Source organism: Gekko japonicus, unplaced genomic scaffold (genome assembly GCF_001447785.1).
Source record: "Gekko japonicus isolate JY-2015 unplaced genomic scaffold, Gekko_japonicus_V1.1 scaffold412, whole genome shotgun sequence".
NCBI lineage: Eukaryota > Metazoa > Chordata > Lepidosauria > Squamata > Gekkonidae > Gekko > Gekko japonicus.
Window position 1 is genome coordinate 963,993 of NW_015160847.1, and position 15,244 is coordinate 979,236.

The following is a 15,244-nucleotide window of genomic DNA, read 5'->3' on the forward strand; positions in this document are numbered from 1 at the left end:
CCTTCCCCGCTACACCATCGTCTCATCCACGCATTGAGACTCCTGATGGCCCTGTACGTGGAACAGGTAGCACTTCCGAGAAGGCTACCTTGGAGGTTCTGGCCTTGAGTTTCCCGCCCAGCAGCCTACATTTTTCCTCCAGGACCTCGCGACTGCATTTCCCCACATCGTTGGTGCCAACATAGACGACCGACCACTGGCTCCTCCCTAGCACTATCTACGAGCCTATCTAGAACACGCGTAATGTCCGCTACCTTCGCACCAGGCAGGCAAGTCACCATACGGTCAGTACGCAGTTTCGGCACCCAGCTGTCTACCTGCCTAAGGATCGAATCACCAACTACCAAGAGCCCCCCTCCCTCCCTCCCTGCCCAGGGATGGTTCCTTGGTGCAAAAGGATACCCGTTCACCAGCTGAAGAAGAGGTCCCTTCTGAGGGCACATTCCCCTTATCCTCAGCACGGTGCCCTGTTCCCTCTCAACCCTCATGCTCCCTGGCAGCGGTGGGGCTGCCATAACCAGAGTGGGACATATCTAGCAAGTCCCCAAGAGTCTTCTCCATGTGCCTAACTGACTGTCTCTGCTTCTCCAGGTCAGCGACCTTGGCCTCAAGGGAACAAACTCGTTCCCTGAGAACCATGAGCCCCTTGCACCGAGCACACACCCAAGACTTCTGTCCAGGTGGCAGATAGTCATACATGTGACACTCCGTGCAAAACACTGGATAGCCCCCAACCCCCTGCTGGCATTCTGGCTTCATAATTGCTTTTTAAAACAATAATTATATATAATCCCCCTTTAAAACCCTTTAAGTGGTTTTCCTTGTAGACTTACCCTACTGAGAACCCAAGGAGACAAAGTGCTGCCTTAAATAGAAGCTTCCCCTCAGCAGAAGGTGTGGCCAGCAGTTATGCAAATTCACCCAGTCAGAGTCAAAATGATGACCCTTTTTGAAGCACGGAGCCATGACCCCATCCCCAGAACAGAAGGATAAGAGTGGGATATTTACATTTAAAATGAATGCCAGAACTGACTTGGTGTGTGTTTGATTGGGTGAGGCTAGTCAGGATTATCTCATTGGGGGCCTTAAATCAGGCCACAGATGTGACTGTAATCTGATCATCCTTTCCTTCAATATGCTTGATCCTGAATTTGGGGTGGACAGGAGGTCATATCTGTAAGAACAAATTAAAGCTCAATACAGGCAAGTAGTATCTATGAAATCTGGAGCACAGGACTAGCAGGGGAAGAGGGAATCTTAGATCTTTCAGCGTTTCCCCTTGGTCTGCTTTTTCCTTGCAAACTTTCCTTCTCAAAATATATGAATCCTGGAGTAGTTTATAACAAGTTTCTAAAACCACCTGTATAGCCCATAGCCCGGATAACTTGTCATGTAATCTTCTGAATTTTTATGTATAGTGCACATTCTTACCTGTATTTATTCTGGCACTGAGTCATTTCTTTTACTGTTTATTTAGAGGGTGTACAATTAATACTGGTGTCTAATGACCTTAATATTTCCATTATAAAATGGTGCAGTCTTGTGGCTGGACCATATGTCCTGGGTCTGAAAGTAGCATAGTCACACCAGGAAATAAAACTACATATAAACTGTGGAGGTCATGGCAACGTAAGAGAGAAACAGTGCAAACTGTCATAAGGGATGATGCAGTTAGCATTAGGCTGACTGCTTACTGATACATGTATTTTGTGTGTGTAAATCCCTGAGAGATTAGTTTTGTTAAAGCATTATCACCTATTCACTTAAGGGGGGGGGGGAGCTTCCTACAGCATAAGAGTGAGGAGTACCTGGGACTGCATTCAGTCCCCACCTCACCTAGAGGTTACTGGTACTGTCACAAAACTACTTGTGTTGGGCATATTGTTTCCAATCTGATGTTCAGAGCTGGCCTAGGTACTTTAGGCAGATCCAGCACATTAAACAGAACATTTTGGAGAGATTTACCAGGTCCCTTTTCTGTCAGTGTATAATAAATGCTTGATCACTGGCTTCAGTTTCCTGCCAGCCTCTTTCCATCCTGCTTCCCCGCCCTGTTTTTCCACTATCGCTCTAACAGCCGATCGTGCGCACCGTCAAACGACCTGTTAATTTCTATGGGTTTAGGAGCGCCCAGTGGGCAGTAAAAAGCCACGCATTCTCTGCAGCTTTCTCATTCAACTTCCATGCTAGCCGATCAGCCATTCGGCCGCTACTGGATGCCCAGTTCCCACGCTTTTTTCTGGCTGGTTTCCGCGTGTTACTCCTTGGTCACAATAGCACATTCTTAAGGGGAGAGACACGATCAAAAAGCAACTCCCAAGCAGACACACCTCAAGCCAGGCTTCAGTGGCCACAGCTTGCACACCCAGAGGAGTCGTTCCCAAGAGGCGCCTCCCTCCCTCTCCAGCCCGCGTCTTGTTCCTACTACGCCCGCCGTTCAGGCAAGGCAGGCAGCGGGATGGAAGGAAGTTGGAGCCGCGCGGTGCAAGGGCTGACTGAGCTGAGGGGCTTCCTCAGCCTAAACCGCAAAGAAGAAAGTAGTCCGAAAGCAGCGGCAGCAGCTGAGGCGGCCAATGCCGAGACTCGTGAGTGTGGTGGAGAAAGGAGGGAACTCAAAATCTTGCCTTTTCCGGGCAGCCAATGCTGTATTTGGCGGGTCCCCGGCTGCATCTGACAAGAAGCTCTCCTATTGAAGGAGGGAAGGGACTGCTCAGTCTTGAGCGATGTCGGCTTTTGTTGAAAGCGTCCCCCTCCCCTCTTTTTTGGCTGGTTTGCCAGCGCTAGTTGTTGTTCTTAAAACCTTTAGCGCCCCAGGGGAGGGTCAGTTATAAATGAGTGTATAATCTCTAAACTAGGCATTCTGCGCCACGCCACCCCGTCACGTTTCCTGTGTCTCAGTACAGGTTTAAACAGGCAGGGATCGGGCTATATCCATTCAGCGGGTGTGAGGTGACCATAACCTGAGGTGGTGCAGTAGATGGGCTGCTGCAGGTGGAGGAAGTGCTAGTTATGAATGCTTGCTCATGTGTAAAAAAAAAAAAAGCCAGCACCTCAAAGAGTTTTTAGCCTAGAGTCTATTTTTTGCTGTGATAGTTGTTTCGGTGGGCGGATTTTTTAAAAAATCCAGGGCCTGGGGAGCATTAAAAATATGATCCTCTTACCTGCACACTGGGAGGCTTTCATTTTATCACCTTAGAAGTGCAGCCTTATTTACAGTTACACCTTTTTAAGTGAAAAGTACTGGGTCCAGACATGTTGATAAGTGAAACAGCTCATAGTTAATTTCAGCTCAGGAAAACAAGACAAGCAAAGCAGGGAGAGAGGGAGGCCTGCTTATATTCCCATAGTAAGCCACACCCAAACACACACCCACACCCATGATAGGATTATTTACAGTGCACATGCATTCTATAGGTCACTCTAGGATTCTGACTGCCGATTGGGTGCGTTCTAGGATCCATGCTGGATATTGTCTTGGAGAGAGATAAGTGAAACAGGTCATCGTTTATTTCAGCTCGGGAAAACAAGACAAGGAAAGCAGGACGGGAGGGAGGCCTGCTTATATTCCCATAGTAAACCACACCCAAACACACACCCACACCCATGATAGGATTTTTTACAGTGCACATGCATTCTATAGGTCACTCTAGGATTGTGACTGCCGATTGGGTGCGTTCTAGGATCCGTGCTGGATATTGTCTTGGAGAGCAAAGCTTAAGCCGTTCGCATGGCTGTGTGTGGACCCGACCGTGTGCGCGGTCTATGTAAGAACACAACACCATGCCATTGAGTTTAGAGTGGCATAATTTAGGATTGCACCGTCAGTCTCTGCCGCCTCATGCGTGTGTAGGTTTGGTGTGTGCACTCTGCATGTTCATCCTGAAAATAAATCAATGCCAAGTTTGGTGGGCACTGAAGCTGACATTCCACGTAAGATAGAAGGTATATTGCACTGCTCGCACCCATTTTTTCAGTGTTTAGGTTTGGTCCTGAAAAAAAAAGTGAAGTACTACAGAACACCCTGACTTGGATGCCCAGGCTAGTCTGATGCCATCAGGTCTTGGAAGCTAAGCAGAGTCAGCTCTAGTTACTACCTAGATTCAAGACTGATCACCAAAGAAGTCCAGGATTGCTATACAGAGGGAGGCATTGGCAAACCACCTCTGAAGATCTCTTGCCTTGAAAAGTGTACAGCAGGGGTGTCAAGCATATGGTCCTGGGGGCCAGAACTGGCCTGTCCAGGTCTGTTATCCAGCCCACAAGCAAGGAAGAGGAGAGTGATTGTGGTGGCAGCAAGAGCAGTGAAAAGACCCGTGTCAAGTTGGCTGGCTGGAGGGTCCATACTCCCTTTCCTGTCTCTCTCTGTCTTTCGGTTGGGCCAGGCTGTGTACATGTGGCCGCTGCCCCCTCTCCTCCTCCTGTCATAGGCAAAGGGCCACCACCTCCCCATCAGTGCGCGTACACACAGGGCCTCCCCCTTTTCTTCAACAACAGAAGTCACCTTCACTGCTGTTGCCACCACCTTCTTCCCCTCTGCCCGTCTCTCTTGCTCCTTCTTCTCCATGATGCCGGAGAAGCAACCCTTTGGTAGGAGGGAAGGAAGAAGGGAGGGAGAAAGTCTTATGCATGAAAGTGGTGGTGGTGTGGAAACTGCTGGTGGAAATGGCTGTTGGGGAAGTGTAGGAATGGGAATGCCAGAGTGTATCTGAGGGGAGGGGTATAAGGGACTGGAGGGAGGGCACAGAAGTGCATGCAATGGGGTGCATGGTGGAAAGAAACTGCTTTTTGGTGTAGTGGTTAAGTGCACGGACTCTAATCTGGGAGGACCGGGCTTGATTCCCCACTCCTCCACTTGTACCTGCTGGATCTTCTTGGGCAAGCCATAGTTCTGGCACAGGTGTTCTTGAAAAAGAGCAGTTTCTGTCAGAGTTCTCTCTGAGAGAGCCTCTCTGAGACTCCTTTGGGTAGTGAAGGGCGGGATATAAATCCAATCTCTTCTTCTCTTGGAAAGCCATGGGAGAGGAGGAGAATGGAGTGAGGTCAGTTGTTTGATTGTTTGTGTTTGGAGGGGGTGGAATGCAAGAGCAGGAGTAGGCTAAGAAAATACAGGAGTATCTTGAGCCACCTTAAACACGTATTTTTGTTACATCATTTTTATTTTCTAGGCATCTGTACCTGGCTTTTCTCCCCAAATGGGAACCCAAAGCAACTTACAAGTATTGTTCTCCCCATCTGTGTTTTTGCCCTTACAACAACTGTTTTATGGCACACATGACCCAGCCCAACAAAATGACTTTTATGATAGATCTGGCCCTCGTAACAAATGAGTTCAACACCTCTGATGTACAGGGTCGCCATAAATGGGCTGTGATGCTCACGGTGTACGTGTCTCTTTGCGGCAAGTCAGTTATCAAAGACTATTAAATAAAGGAAATACTGTAAGCGTGTTAATGTTTTGAGATTGTTTGCATTTGAGTAAAAAATAATATTGCTAATTGGGTTTTCCTGTGTCCTTTATAAAGTTTATATCTCTAGTACCTGGTATTACATTTTATGGCACACATGGCCCAGTCCAACAAAATGACTTTTATGATAGATCTGGCCCTCATAACAAATGAGTTCAACACCTCTGGTGTACAGGGTCGCCATAAATGGGCTGTGATGCTATACGGATGCTTTACAGATGCTATACAACTGAATGTGTGCATCTTTGTTAGACAGATGTTATGCTCCCTTTATTATAAAAGTAGGATTTTTTTGTCTAGAGGATTAATATTTGTTTAATGAAAAATGAACGTGAGCAAAATGCTTTTTCTTCAGCAGCAGTGATATTGATTCATACAGCTGAATGTGTTTGGTATAGATTATACTTTTTATAACGTAGTTCAGTGGATATTTACACAGCGCCATCATGTTGCCATATAAAGTTACATAAAACCTTGTCCCCAAAGAACTTACGGTATACAAGTAGACAATGAGGAAACCAGCAGAGGGAAGGGAGAAACCACGATAAGAAGAGATAAAATGTAGCTAAAATATTTGTAAAACTTGACTAGTCACAAATGTGAATTAACCATATAATTTAAAATTAAATTAATTTAAATCATGTTATGCTGCCTTTCAACCCAATATGGGCCCTCAAGTTGATTAACAGTTACAAAAAATTTAAAAACACACTTTAATCTCACATACTCATGTACATGACACTGACCTGGATAGGCCAGCAGAACAAAGTTTGAGTTCAGTGGCATCTTTAAGATCTACCAAGTTTTAGTCAAGGTATGACCTTTCATGTGCTCACATACTTCTTCAGATACACTGAAATGGAAATTATCAGTCCATACATATGGGTAGAGGGTGAGCGGTAAAGTGGCATACAGCATAATGAAAATGTTTAACAGATTCAAGGACCAAACAGGAGTAACAAGTTTAGTTTATATGGTAACCCATTTGTTTGGGTTTAATTCCGGGGGGGGGGGACATAATGAAGGAAATAAATTCATCAGAATCGGAGATTGATGGGCAGATGCATCATTAACTGTGGAATGCTGAGTGTAATTAACTGAGACCCTGCATTACTCCCCATCCATTGCACTTGTAGTGGTTTATCTCCTTCCTCCATGGTTGGGGACAAAGGGTACCACTAGGGGAGAGGGTCTCACCGCATTGGTATGTGGTGTTCCCCAAGGGGCAATCCTCTCTCCAATGTTATTTAACATCTTTATGCGCCCCCTCGACCAGTTGTTGTGGAACTTTGGGCTTGGGTGTCACCAGTATGCTGATGACACTCAGCTCTGTCTGTTGATGGGCTGCCATCCGGATGCTGCCCCAGAGCATTTGGCCAAGGCTCTGGAGGCTGCAGTTGGTTGGTTAAAGCAGAGCCAGCTGAAACTAAATCCATCAAAGATGGAGGTCCTGTGGCTGGGCCGGGGGGGGGGGGAATGCTGGGTTGGGATGCCAACTCCCAGCTCTTGACGGTGTGCCATTAACATCTGGATCGTCCATCAAGAGCCTGGTTGCGACTTCCGGTTTTGGCGCTTCTGATGGCGGTCGCGGTCCTTGGGCGCTCCTTAGGAAGCGGACCATGAGCTCGTGGTAGGGAGGGGGCACAATTGTCCACGCTCCCCAGGAGCTCTGCGAATGAGCTCATAGCCATGGGAATTAAGTTCACCTCTTCCCCTGGCAGACAGCCAGTGGATCGAGATGTTCTGGTGCCCTGAAGATCCCCCCACAGAGCTCCCGAATGGGACTAAGGCAGCACACCAGAACAAGCGCTTGGTGATCCAGCGGAATTCTATGTTAAAGTGATCCCATCGTTGAACTGTGAGTCAAAAGTCTAAGCGAAAATGCCTGAAAACTAACTGAAAGCCTCCCCTTTAGAAGCAGGGGGGGGGACTCTCTCCTGACAAGAAAACAAATGAACTTTTGGCAGCAAATTAAAGGGGGGGGGCTAGAGAAACAAGGCAGAGTGGAAAAATGGACAGACAAGAACTTATCTGACTTTTCAAAGGTTTCTAGAAACTTTAGTAACTTTAAACAAAAGTAAAAAATCTCAAACATGGCGCGTCTCAAGAAGGAGGAGAAGGACAAGCAGTCGAAACTGAGACCTCCTTCCGGAAGTGCTAGATCAGCGAGTTCTGCCCCTAGACAGGACACAACTGCTGATCTCCAAAGGACGCTGACTGAGGCATTGTGACCCCTGCTGGAACAAGTTACAGTATTGCACCAAAATCTGGATGCACAACAAGCACAACTTAATGAGACTGTGAAAAAAATGGAGAAATCAGAACAAGAGCTTAAAGAAGTGGATGCCAATACTAAGAAGCTGAAAAAACAACTGCAGGTGATGGAAAAAGAGAGATGAGCTGACGAGTCTCATTTGTTGCAGCTACAAATGGAAAGAGTAAGCTATGTTCTAAGATTTCAAGGAGTTCCTCAAGAGAAAGAGGAGGATCTAAAGCAGATGATGTGTGATGCTATTGCCTCGGTAGCAGATATTAAAGCAGATACACTACAAAATGAAATCGATACAATCTATAGATCGTATTCTGAATACACAAGAAGGAATAATCTGCCCGGGGAAGTGATGGTGAGATTCTCCAGAAGACATGTGAGGGATCAAATCCTTAAAGCTACAAGTGGAACTACCTTGAAGATTAAGGACAAAGAAATTAAAATCATCAAGGACATTCTGTTTGAAATAAGGAAGAAAAAAAAGAAATATAGAGACTTGGTACTATACTTACATAAAAATAACATATCCAACAGATGGAATGTGCCCGAAGGCATAATCTTCAAATTTAAGGATAAGAAAGAAAAAAATCAACACTACAGAAAAGGCAATGGAGTTTCTGCAACGTTATAATCATCCAGCAGGTGAAGAAGACAAGAAGAAAGATGACAGCACCAAGGAGAGCGATGAAGACGGAGAAGTGGCGTCTTCCAATGAGGACTCAGATTTGAATCTTGGAGCTGCAGCCCCCCCCCAAAACCTATCAGTTGAGAAAGAAAAAGGATAGATACTGAGTTGTTATTGTTTCTAGAAAGTCAAATGAGTAATAATTGTTTCTTGTATTGTTCTTTATTAAGTCAAATGCATAGGCGATTTATATTGTTTTGATTACAGGATGAAGATGAACTTTAATCGAACTTTAAGCTAGAAGCTAATTTTAAAAGCATTATGTATGATCACCATCTCTTGGGGTTTTAGTGGGGTTGCTTTACTTTCTCCCTTAGATTGTAGATCCCTTCCTATTTTTCATTGTAGTTTTTAGAAAATGCAAATAAAAAATCCCCTATGGGGGGCCCCCCCAAAAAAGAGAGAGCCTGGTCGTGATCCTGGATGTTTCCCTTTCAATGGAGGCCCAGGTCAGAGATATTGTTAAACTGGCATTTTACGATCTCCACCAGGTTAAACAGTTGGTTCCTTTCCTGTCTCCCTCTGACTTAGCCACAGTGATACATGCAATGATCACCTCCAGGTTGGGCTACTGTAACTCACAGGGCTTCCCTTGAGACTGACCCAGAAATTGCAACTGGTCCAGAATGCAACTGTGCAAGTTCTGAAAGGAATGTCCTTCAGAGCACATATCCAATTGGTGCTCTACCAGCTGCACTGGCTCCAGATTGAGGACTGGAGCAGATTCAAGGTTTTGGTGTTGACCTTCAAAGCCCTAAATGGTCTGGGACCAGCCTATCTTTGGGACTGGCTTCCCTGCTATATCCCCCAAAGGGTGCTACACTCTAGAGATCAAAATTTGCTGGTGATCCCTGGTCCAAAGAGCATCTGTCTGTCCTCAAACAGAGCCTGGGCCTTCTCGGCCCTTGCTCCAACCTGGTGGAACACTCTCCTGAGAGAGATCAGGGCGCTGAGGGCCTTTTTGCAGTTCTGCAGGGCCTGTAAAACAGAGTTGTTCCACTGAGTTTACAGTTGAGGGCAGCGACAGGCTCCATCTTGACAGGTTCCATCTTGAATTGGCCTCCTTTTCTCCCTCTCTCTCCTCTCCCTTCCCCCTCCTTGTCAGGTATACATTATTTTATGCCATTTTTAGCTGTACAGATTGCAGTAGGAGGTTCACATTTTGCCCCCTATGTTAAAAAAATGGTGCAAATAAAAACTCAGCACAGCGAGCAAACAGAAGTGCTAATTTCTATTTGAATGGAGTTTTTTCTCATGCAAAGGAACTTTAAAAACTGGAATCCACCACCTGTAGTCCTAAATAGTGCAATTTATTTACTTCATTTGTACCCCATCATTCTCCCCAGTGGGGACCCAAAGTGGTCTACCACATTCTCTTCTCCATTTTAACATCACAACAACCCTGTGAGGTAGGTTAGGCTGAGGGTGTGTGTAACTGGCCCAAGGTCACCCAACAAGCTTTCATGGCCAAGTGGAAATTTGAACCTTGGTCTCCCAGATTGTAATCCAGCACTCTAACCACTACATCACACTGGCTCTCCATTCTACCACCTCAGGACTCTGCCATCTCATTCTGCACCATGTATGAACCAGGTTCAGCATTGGTCTGTATAGCCCAATTCGGAGCACTTTCCCCTCCCCCAATGAAACTGATGGGCAGTAGATTCAGGACAAATAAAAAGAAGGCCTCCTTTACTCAAAGGTAGGGTTGCCAACCGCTAGGTGGTGGCTGGAGATCTTCTGGGTTTACAGCTGGTCTCCAGGTGACAGAGATCAGTTCCCCTGGAGAAAATGGATGCTTTGGAGGGTGGACTCTGTGGCATTGCACCCGACTGAGGTCCCTGTCCCCCCCATGCTCCACCCCCAAATATCCAGGAGTTTCCTAACCTGGAACTGGCAACCCTACTCCCCCATCCCTCACTGGTCACTGCGAGGACCTGGTAATCCTACTCAAAGTGTGATTAACTTGTGCAATTCACTGCCACTGGTAGTTGTGATGGCTACTAGTTTAGCTGGACTTAAAAGATAAATTCCTGGCTTCCAGTTTAGCTGGACTTAAAAGATAAATTCCTGGCTTCTAGCTTAGCTGGACTTAAAAGATAAATTCCTGGACAATAGGTCCATCAATGGCTGTTAGTCAATATAACTAAATTAGACCTCCATATTCAGAGGCAGTGACCCTAGACAAAGATTTGCTATGGATTCCTGTTATACCACCCAGACCCAACCCAAACATCAGCTGGAAAAAAACCATATGACTTTCCTAACTCTATGGACCCCAGGTAGGATTGCCAGCCAGGGTGTTGGGAGTGAAGGTGTTATGTATGTGGACCGCCACCAGGGGTCCGCAGCTATAGCAGAAGCTTGGTCCCCAAACACAAAGGGGACCTAGGATCCTAGTCCACCTCGAGTCCACCAATAGCACCCTTGGCGGGAAATTCAAACCCTCCAATGGGAACATGGGTGTGCCGGGTGGAGTGCATATAGTTGGCCTTGCAGGGCCGTTTTTGTGTGTGTCTTGTGAAGTACAATAAATGCATCTGAATGCATGTCGTTGTCCGAGTCTTCCATGCGGCAAACCCAGTACTTTATAGAAGGACTTTGCACTGTCTCTTAGCCTCAGACTTCAGAGGGGAGATGTCACACTACCTCTCTTTTAATTTGTGTGGTTAGGTATGATGTGGTTTTAAATTTCTTGTTGTTTCTTTCTCTCGCTCAAGGTATGTAATGCTGCCACTAGGAATGTGATTCCAGTCTTATTCATTAACCTTTCCCACAGTATTGTGCCCAAGTTCTAAGGGTCCTTCGTTGGACTATGTGGCCCTGAGGATGAGACTTATATTTCAAACAGCATATGACTCTGTGTTACCAATAAACGAAACAAAACTTTATTTACACAAGAAGCATATTGGTTACAAGATGTTTTGTTACTTATCTCTTCAGTGAATAAAACAATGTATGTTAATGACTTCCGACTGAGGTAGCACACTCTCTCACTCTCAGTCACTCCTCTTTCTCAAACTCTTCCTTCTCTTCAGGATTCACCTTCTCCTATTTTTATTATATGTTGCTCAGTTAAATCTTTCCCTTTTTAGCTCCGGTTTCTGTCAGCTTTTTCCTCTCACACTCTTATAAATACTCTGATGATATTAGATTTTGACTCTCTTGAGTCTCTAATATGCCCCCTAAAGTATTTTACTTTCTCCTTTAGAATCTTAATGCCTTTCACAGCATTAATATGGGATTCTAATTAGAAGACTGCTTCTCAGACTCTGTAGACTGACCACAGCTGACAGCTAGCTGATGACTGAACAAACTGCCTTCTCTCTCTCCAGACACACACTTCTTAGCTCTGCCCACACATTCTCAGTCACCAACCAATCACCTGATTCACTCATCTCCCTCTTCCACCCCCCTTGTTCTTCTGAAACTTACCAACTATTTAAAGAAACACACAGTTATAACTTGAAATCATTACAGAGGCTATAAGAGAGTCAGAGAGATAGGTAGGCCAGGACCCTGATCATCCTTTCCTTTTACTGCTCTGATACTATCTCTTTGATGTGTAAATTGCTACTCTCAAGGAAACTTCCTTCCTTCCAGTTTTGACACCTTCTTTCCACACTATGCTGGCCTTCTCCATCTTGGCACCATGAGGGCAGGACATGCCTCATGCATCTCTATCCATCTTAGCTAGTTAGACTAGATTAGAAACCTATCTCTACTTTATCCTGCTTAGAATGGAGTTCCTTACAATAAAGGACTTGTATTAGTTTTGCAAAGATAAAGAGGCCCCACGTGTAACTTTGTTTCATGTCAGCACACACAAACCAGATAGACTCTGCTGTGTTATGTGCCTTGAGCAGTCTGCTAAACCAAATAATCCTTCACTGGGAGCATCTGGTTGTCCTGTGTGTAAAACAGAATGCTAGACTAGATGGACCACTGGTCTGATCCAGCACAGCTGCTCTTATATCACTGTCTTCTAAGGCCCTTCTATGCAGTATGCATTGGAAAAAAATCACTGAACATTGTAGGGGAATTGCACTTTAAATCTGCAGCTTTGAACTGGTTTGCTTGTTCTGTTCAAGCTAGAAATAAAAAGCACCCTTATTTCTTATTATTTCCTTCAATAAATACCTCAAATATAAAGGTAAAGGTAAAGGTTTCCCTTGCTCGAAAGCCAGTCGAATCCGACTCTAGGGTTGCGGTGCTCATCTCCGTTTCAAAGCCGAAGAGCCAGCGCTGTCCGAAGACGTTTCCGTGGTCATGTGGCCGGCATGACTAAACACCAAGGCGCACGGAATGCTGTTACCTTCCCACCGAAGTGGTACCTATTTATCTACTTGCAATTTCTTGCTTTCGAACTGCTAGGTTGGCAGGAGCTGGAACTAGAGACGGGAGCTCACCCCGTCTTGCGGCACCCGGGTCTTGAACTGCTGAACTACTGACCTTCCACAGCCTGCAGTTCAGCGTCTTAACCACTTGAGCCACCGCAGCTCCACCTCAAATATGAACAGTTCCTAAGATGTTTTTGAAACAGCCAAGATCTCTGTGTATTATGTTCATTTGGCTTTCTTTCGTGGATAGAAAATAAGAAACTGAAAATAAAGTACAGGCCAGAGTTCATGACTGAACTCACAATACTTGAAAGAGAGAATGTTGAAGTACCAGACTGTCCTGTCTGATGCTTCATTTTAGTCAAGGCGAGGGAAAGACAAATAGCCTTTCTTTTTCCGGTTATTTTCATTGTTTTCGTCCATGACTTATTAACAGAATGTGAAAACCATCTCTCTCTCTCTCTCTCTCTCTCTCTCTCTCTCTCTCTCTCTCTCTCTCTCTGAAAAATAATTGCATAGGGTTGCCAACTCCAGGTTAGGAGATTCCTGGAGATTTGAGGGATGGAGCCTTGGGAGGATGGGGTTTGGGGAGCGGAGGGACCTCAGTGGGGTATAATGCCATAAAGTCCACCCTCCAAAGCAACTTCTTCTCCAGGGGAACTGATGTCTGTCATCTGGACTGAAGGACAATTGGGATTCCAGTAGATCTCCAGGCACCACCTGGAGTTGACAAAACTACAGTCACAAGTAACAACAATAAAAGAGGTTGTAAGGTGAGATTTTCTCTCTCTACAATATCAAATGCATACTGATCATAGTTATTTCCAGCAGGGTAGCTGTGTAGATCTGTTCCAGTGAAAACAAAGAGCCTTAAAGACGAACAAATATATTATGGCATAAGTGGACTCTGGCTCACAAATTTTATGCTATTGTTGTTTTGTTGCTACTTTGTTGTTTTGCTTGTTGTTGGTAGTGCTATGAAGCTTCAGGTTAGAAACAGAAATACTATTGCTTCAGTAATATTGACCTTGTTCATCTGGATCTAACTTCGATTAGATCTCACATTTTATTTTAGTTCTTAATATAAAGTTGGATGGGTTCTCTCTCTCTCTCTCTCTCTCTCTCTCTCTCTCTCTCACACACACACACACACACACACATCTACATCGACAGCCTCTTTGCTGAACTCAAACATGATAGTCAAACATCTAACTTCCTAAAAAGAATGTATTTCATCATCCGAAATCTCTTTTCCTTTGCTTTATATATTGAATATTGCATATGCTTTAGCCCTGACCTGGATAGCGCAGGTGAGTCCACTCTTGAAAGCTAAGCAGGGCCATCCCTGGCTAGTATTTGGATGGGAGATCACTAAGGAATACCAGAATTGTGATGTGGAGGCAGGCAGTGGCAAACCATCTCTGAACATCTCTTGCCTTGAAAAGCCTATGCAGTCAACATAAATCAGCTGTGACTGGATGGCACTTTCTGCAGCCACACATATGCTTTATGTACTAATCTTTGTTTAAGGTGTCCAGGCTAAACAGGCTTTTGGTACAGTCTTATGCATAATTATGCAGAAGTAAGTACCATTTTATTCACTGGAGCTTACTCCTAGGTTAAGTTTTCTTAGGATTGCAGCCTGAAATTCTTAATGCACATAAAGCTGTATATGGTCTTAGTTATATTGAGAAAATAAGTGAATATTATGTAAACTGGCCGAGCTAAACAGCTATAAGAACAAGCCATTGAAGCTTGCTTAGGACCATTATGATGTAGCGGTTAGAGGACTGGACTAGGATCTGGGAGACCCAGGTTCGAATTCCCATTCTGCCCTGGAAGTTCACTGGATGACCTTGGGTCAGTTACTGACTATTAGCCTAACCTACCTCACTGATTTGTTGTGAACATAAAATGGAGGAGAGGAGGACAACGTGTTCCCTGTTTTGGGTTCCCATTGGGGAGAATGGCAGGACATCATGAAGTGAAACTAATAAGCTTGTTGTTGCCATTTCTTTAATACCATGGGTTTTGCTTTGTTTTATAGTGCTACCAGCCGAAAGAGAATTTCAACATGCTGCTAAAACTAATAACCTGGACACCATGGAAAGACTATTTAGGAAACATGTTAATATTAATGCTGTAAATAATGTAAGTATAATATATATATATATTATAATGCAACAGTCACCAGTATAGACTGCAGCTACCCTTAAGTGGACAATGAAAAGTTCCACTGTATCTCACTTTTGAATAAAGAAGACATTTTCTGTGGAGAATTCCAGAAGCAAGCAAGTTCTGTTTCTTCCATCTTTTCCCATGTAATTTAGCAGGAGTGGTAGTTCCTGTGTCATATTTAGAAGCTGTTGTTGTAGCATTGCAGTAGACCTTTGCCATTTGTGGATTCATGATTTGCAATTTTACTTATTTGCTGTCAGAGTCCAGTGGCACCTTAAAGAAGAAGTGAGCAGTGACTCGCAAAAGC

General features: G+C 44.8%; 1 protein-coding gene across 1 annotated transcript in view; it reads left to right on the forward strand.

Annotated features, from left to right (window-relative positions):
* Window positions 1-2,458: 2,458 nt before the first annotated feature.
* ANKDD1B (ankyrin repeat and death domain containing 1B) overlaps window positions 2,459-15,244 on the forward strand; it is a 52,364-nt gene continuing 39,578 nt past the window's right edge. The window contains exons 1-2 of the mRNA XM_015420283.1: window positions 2,459-2,585; window positions 14,807-14,910. Coding sequence (XP_015275769.1) covers window positions 2,459-2,585; window positions 14,807-14,910 — 231 coding nt within the window. The remainder of the gene's footprint in view (window positions 2,586-14,806; window positions 14,911-15,244) is intronic.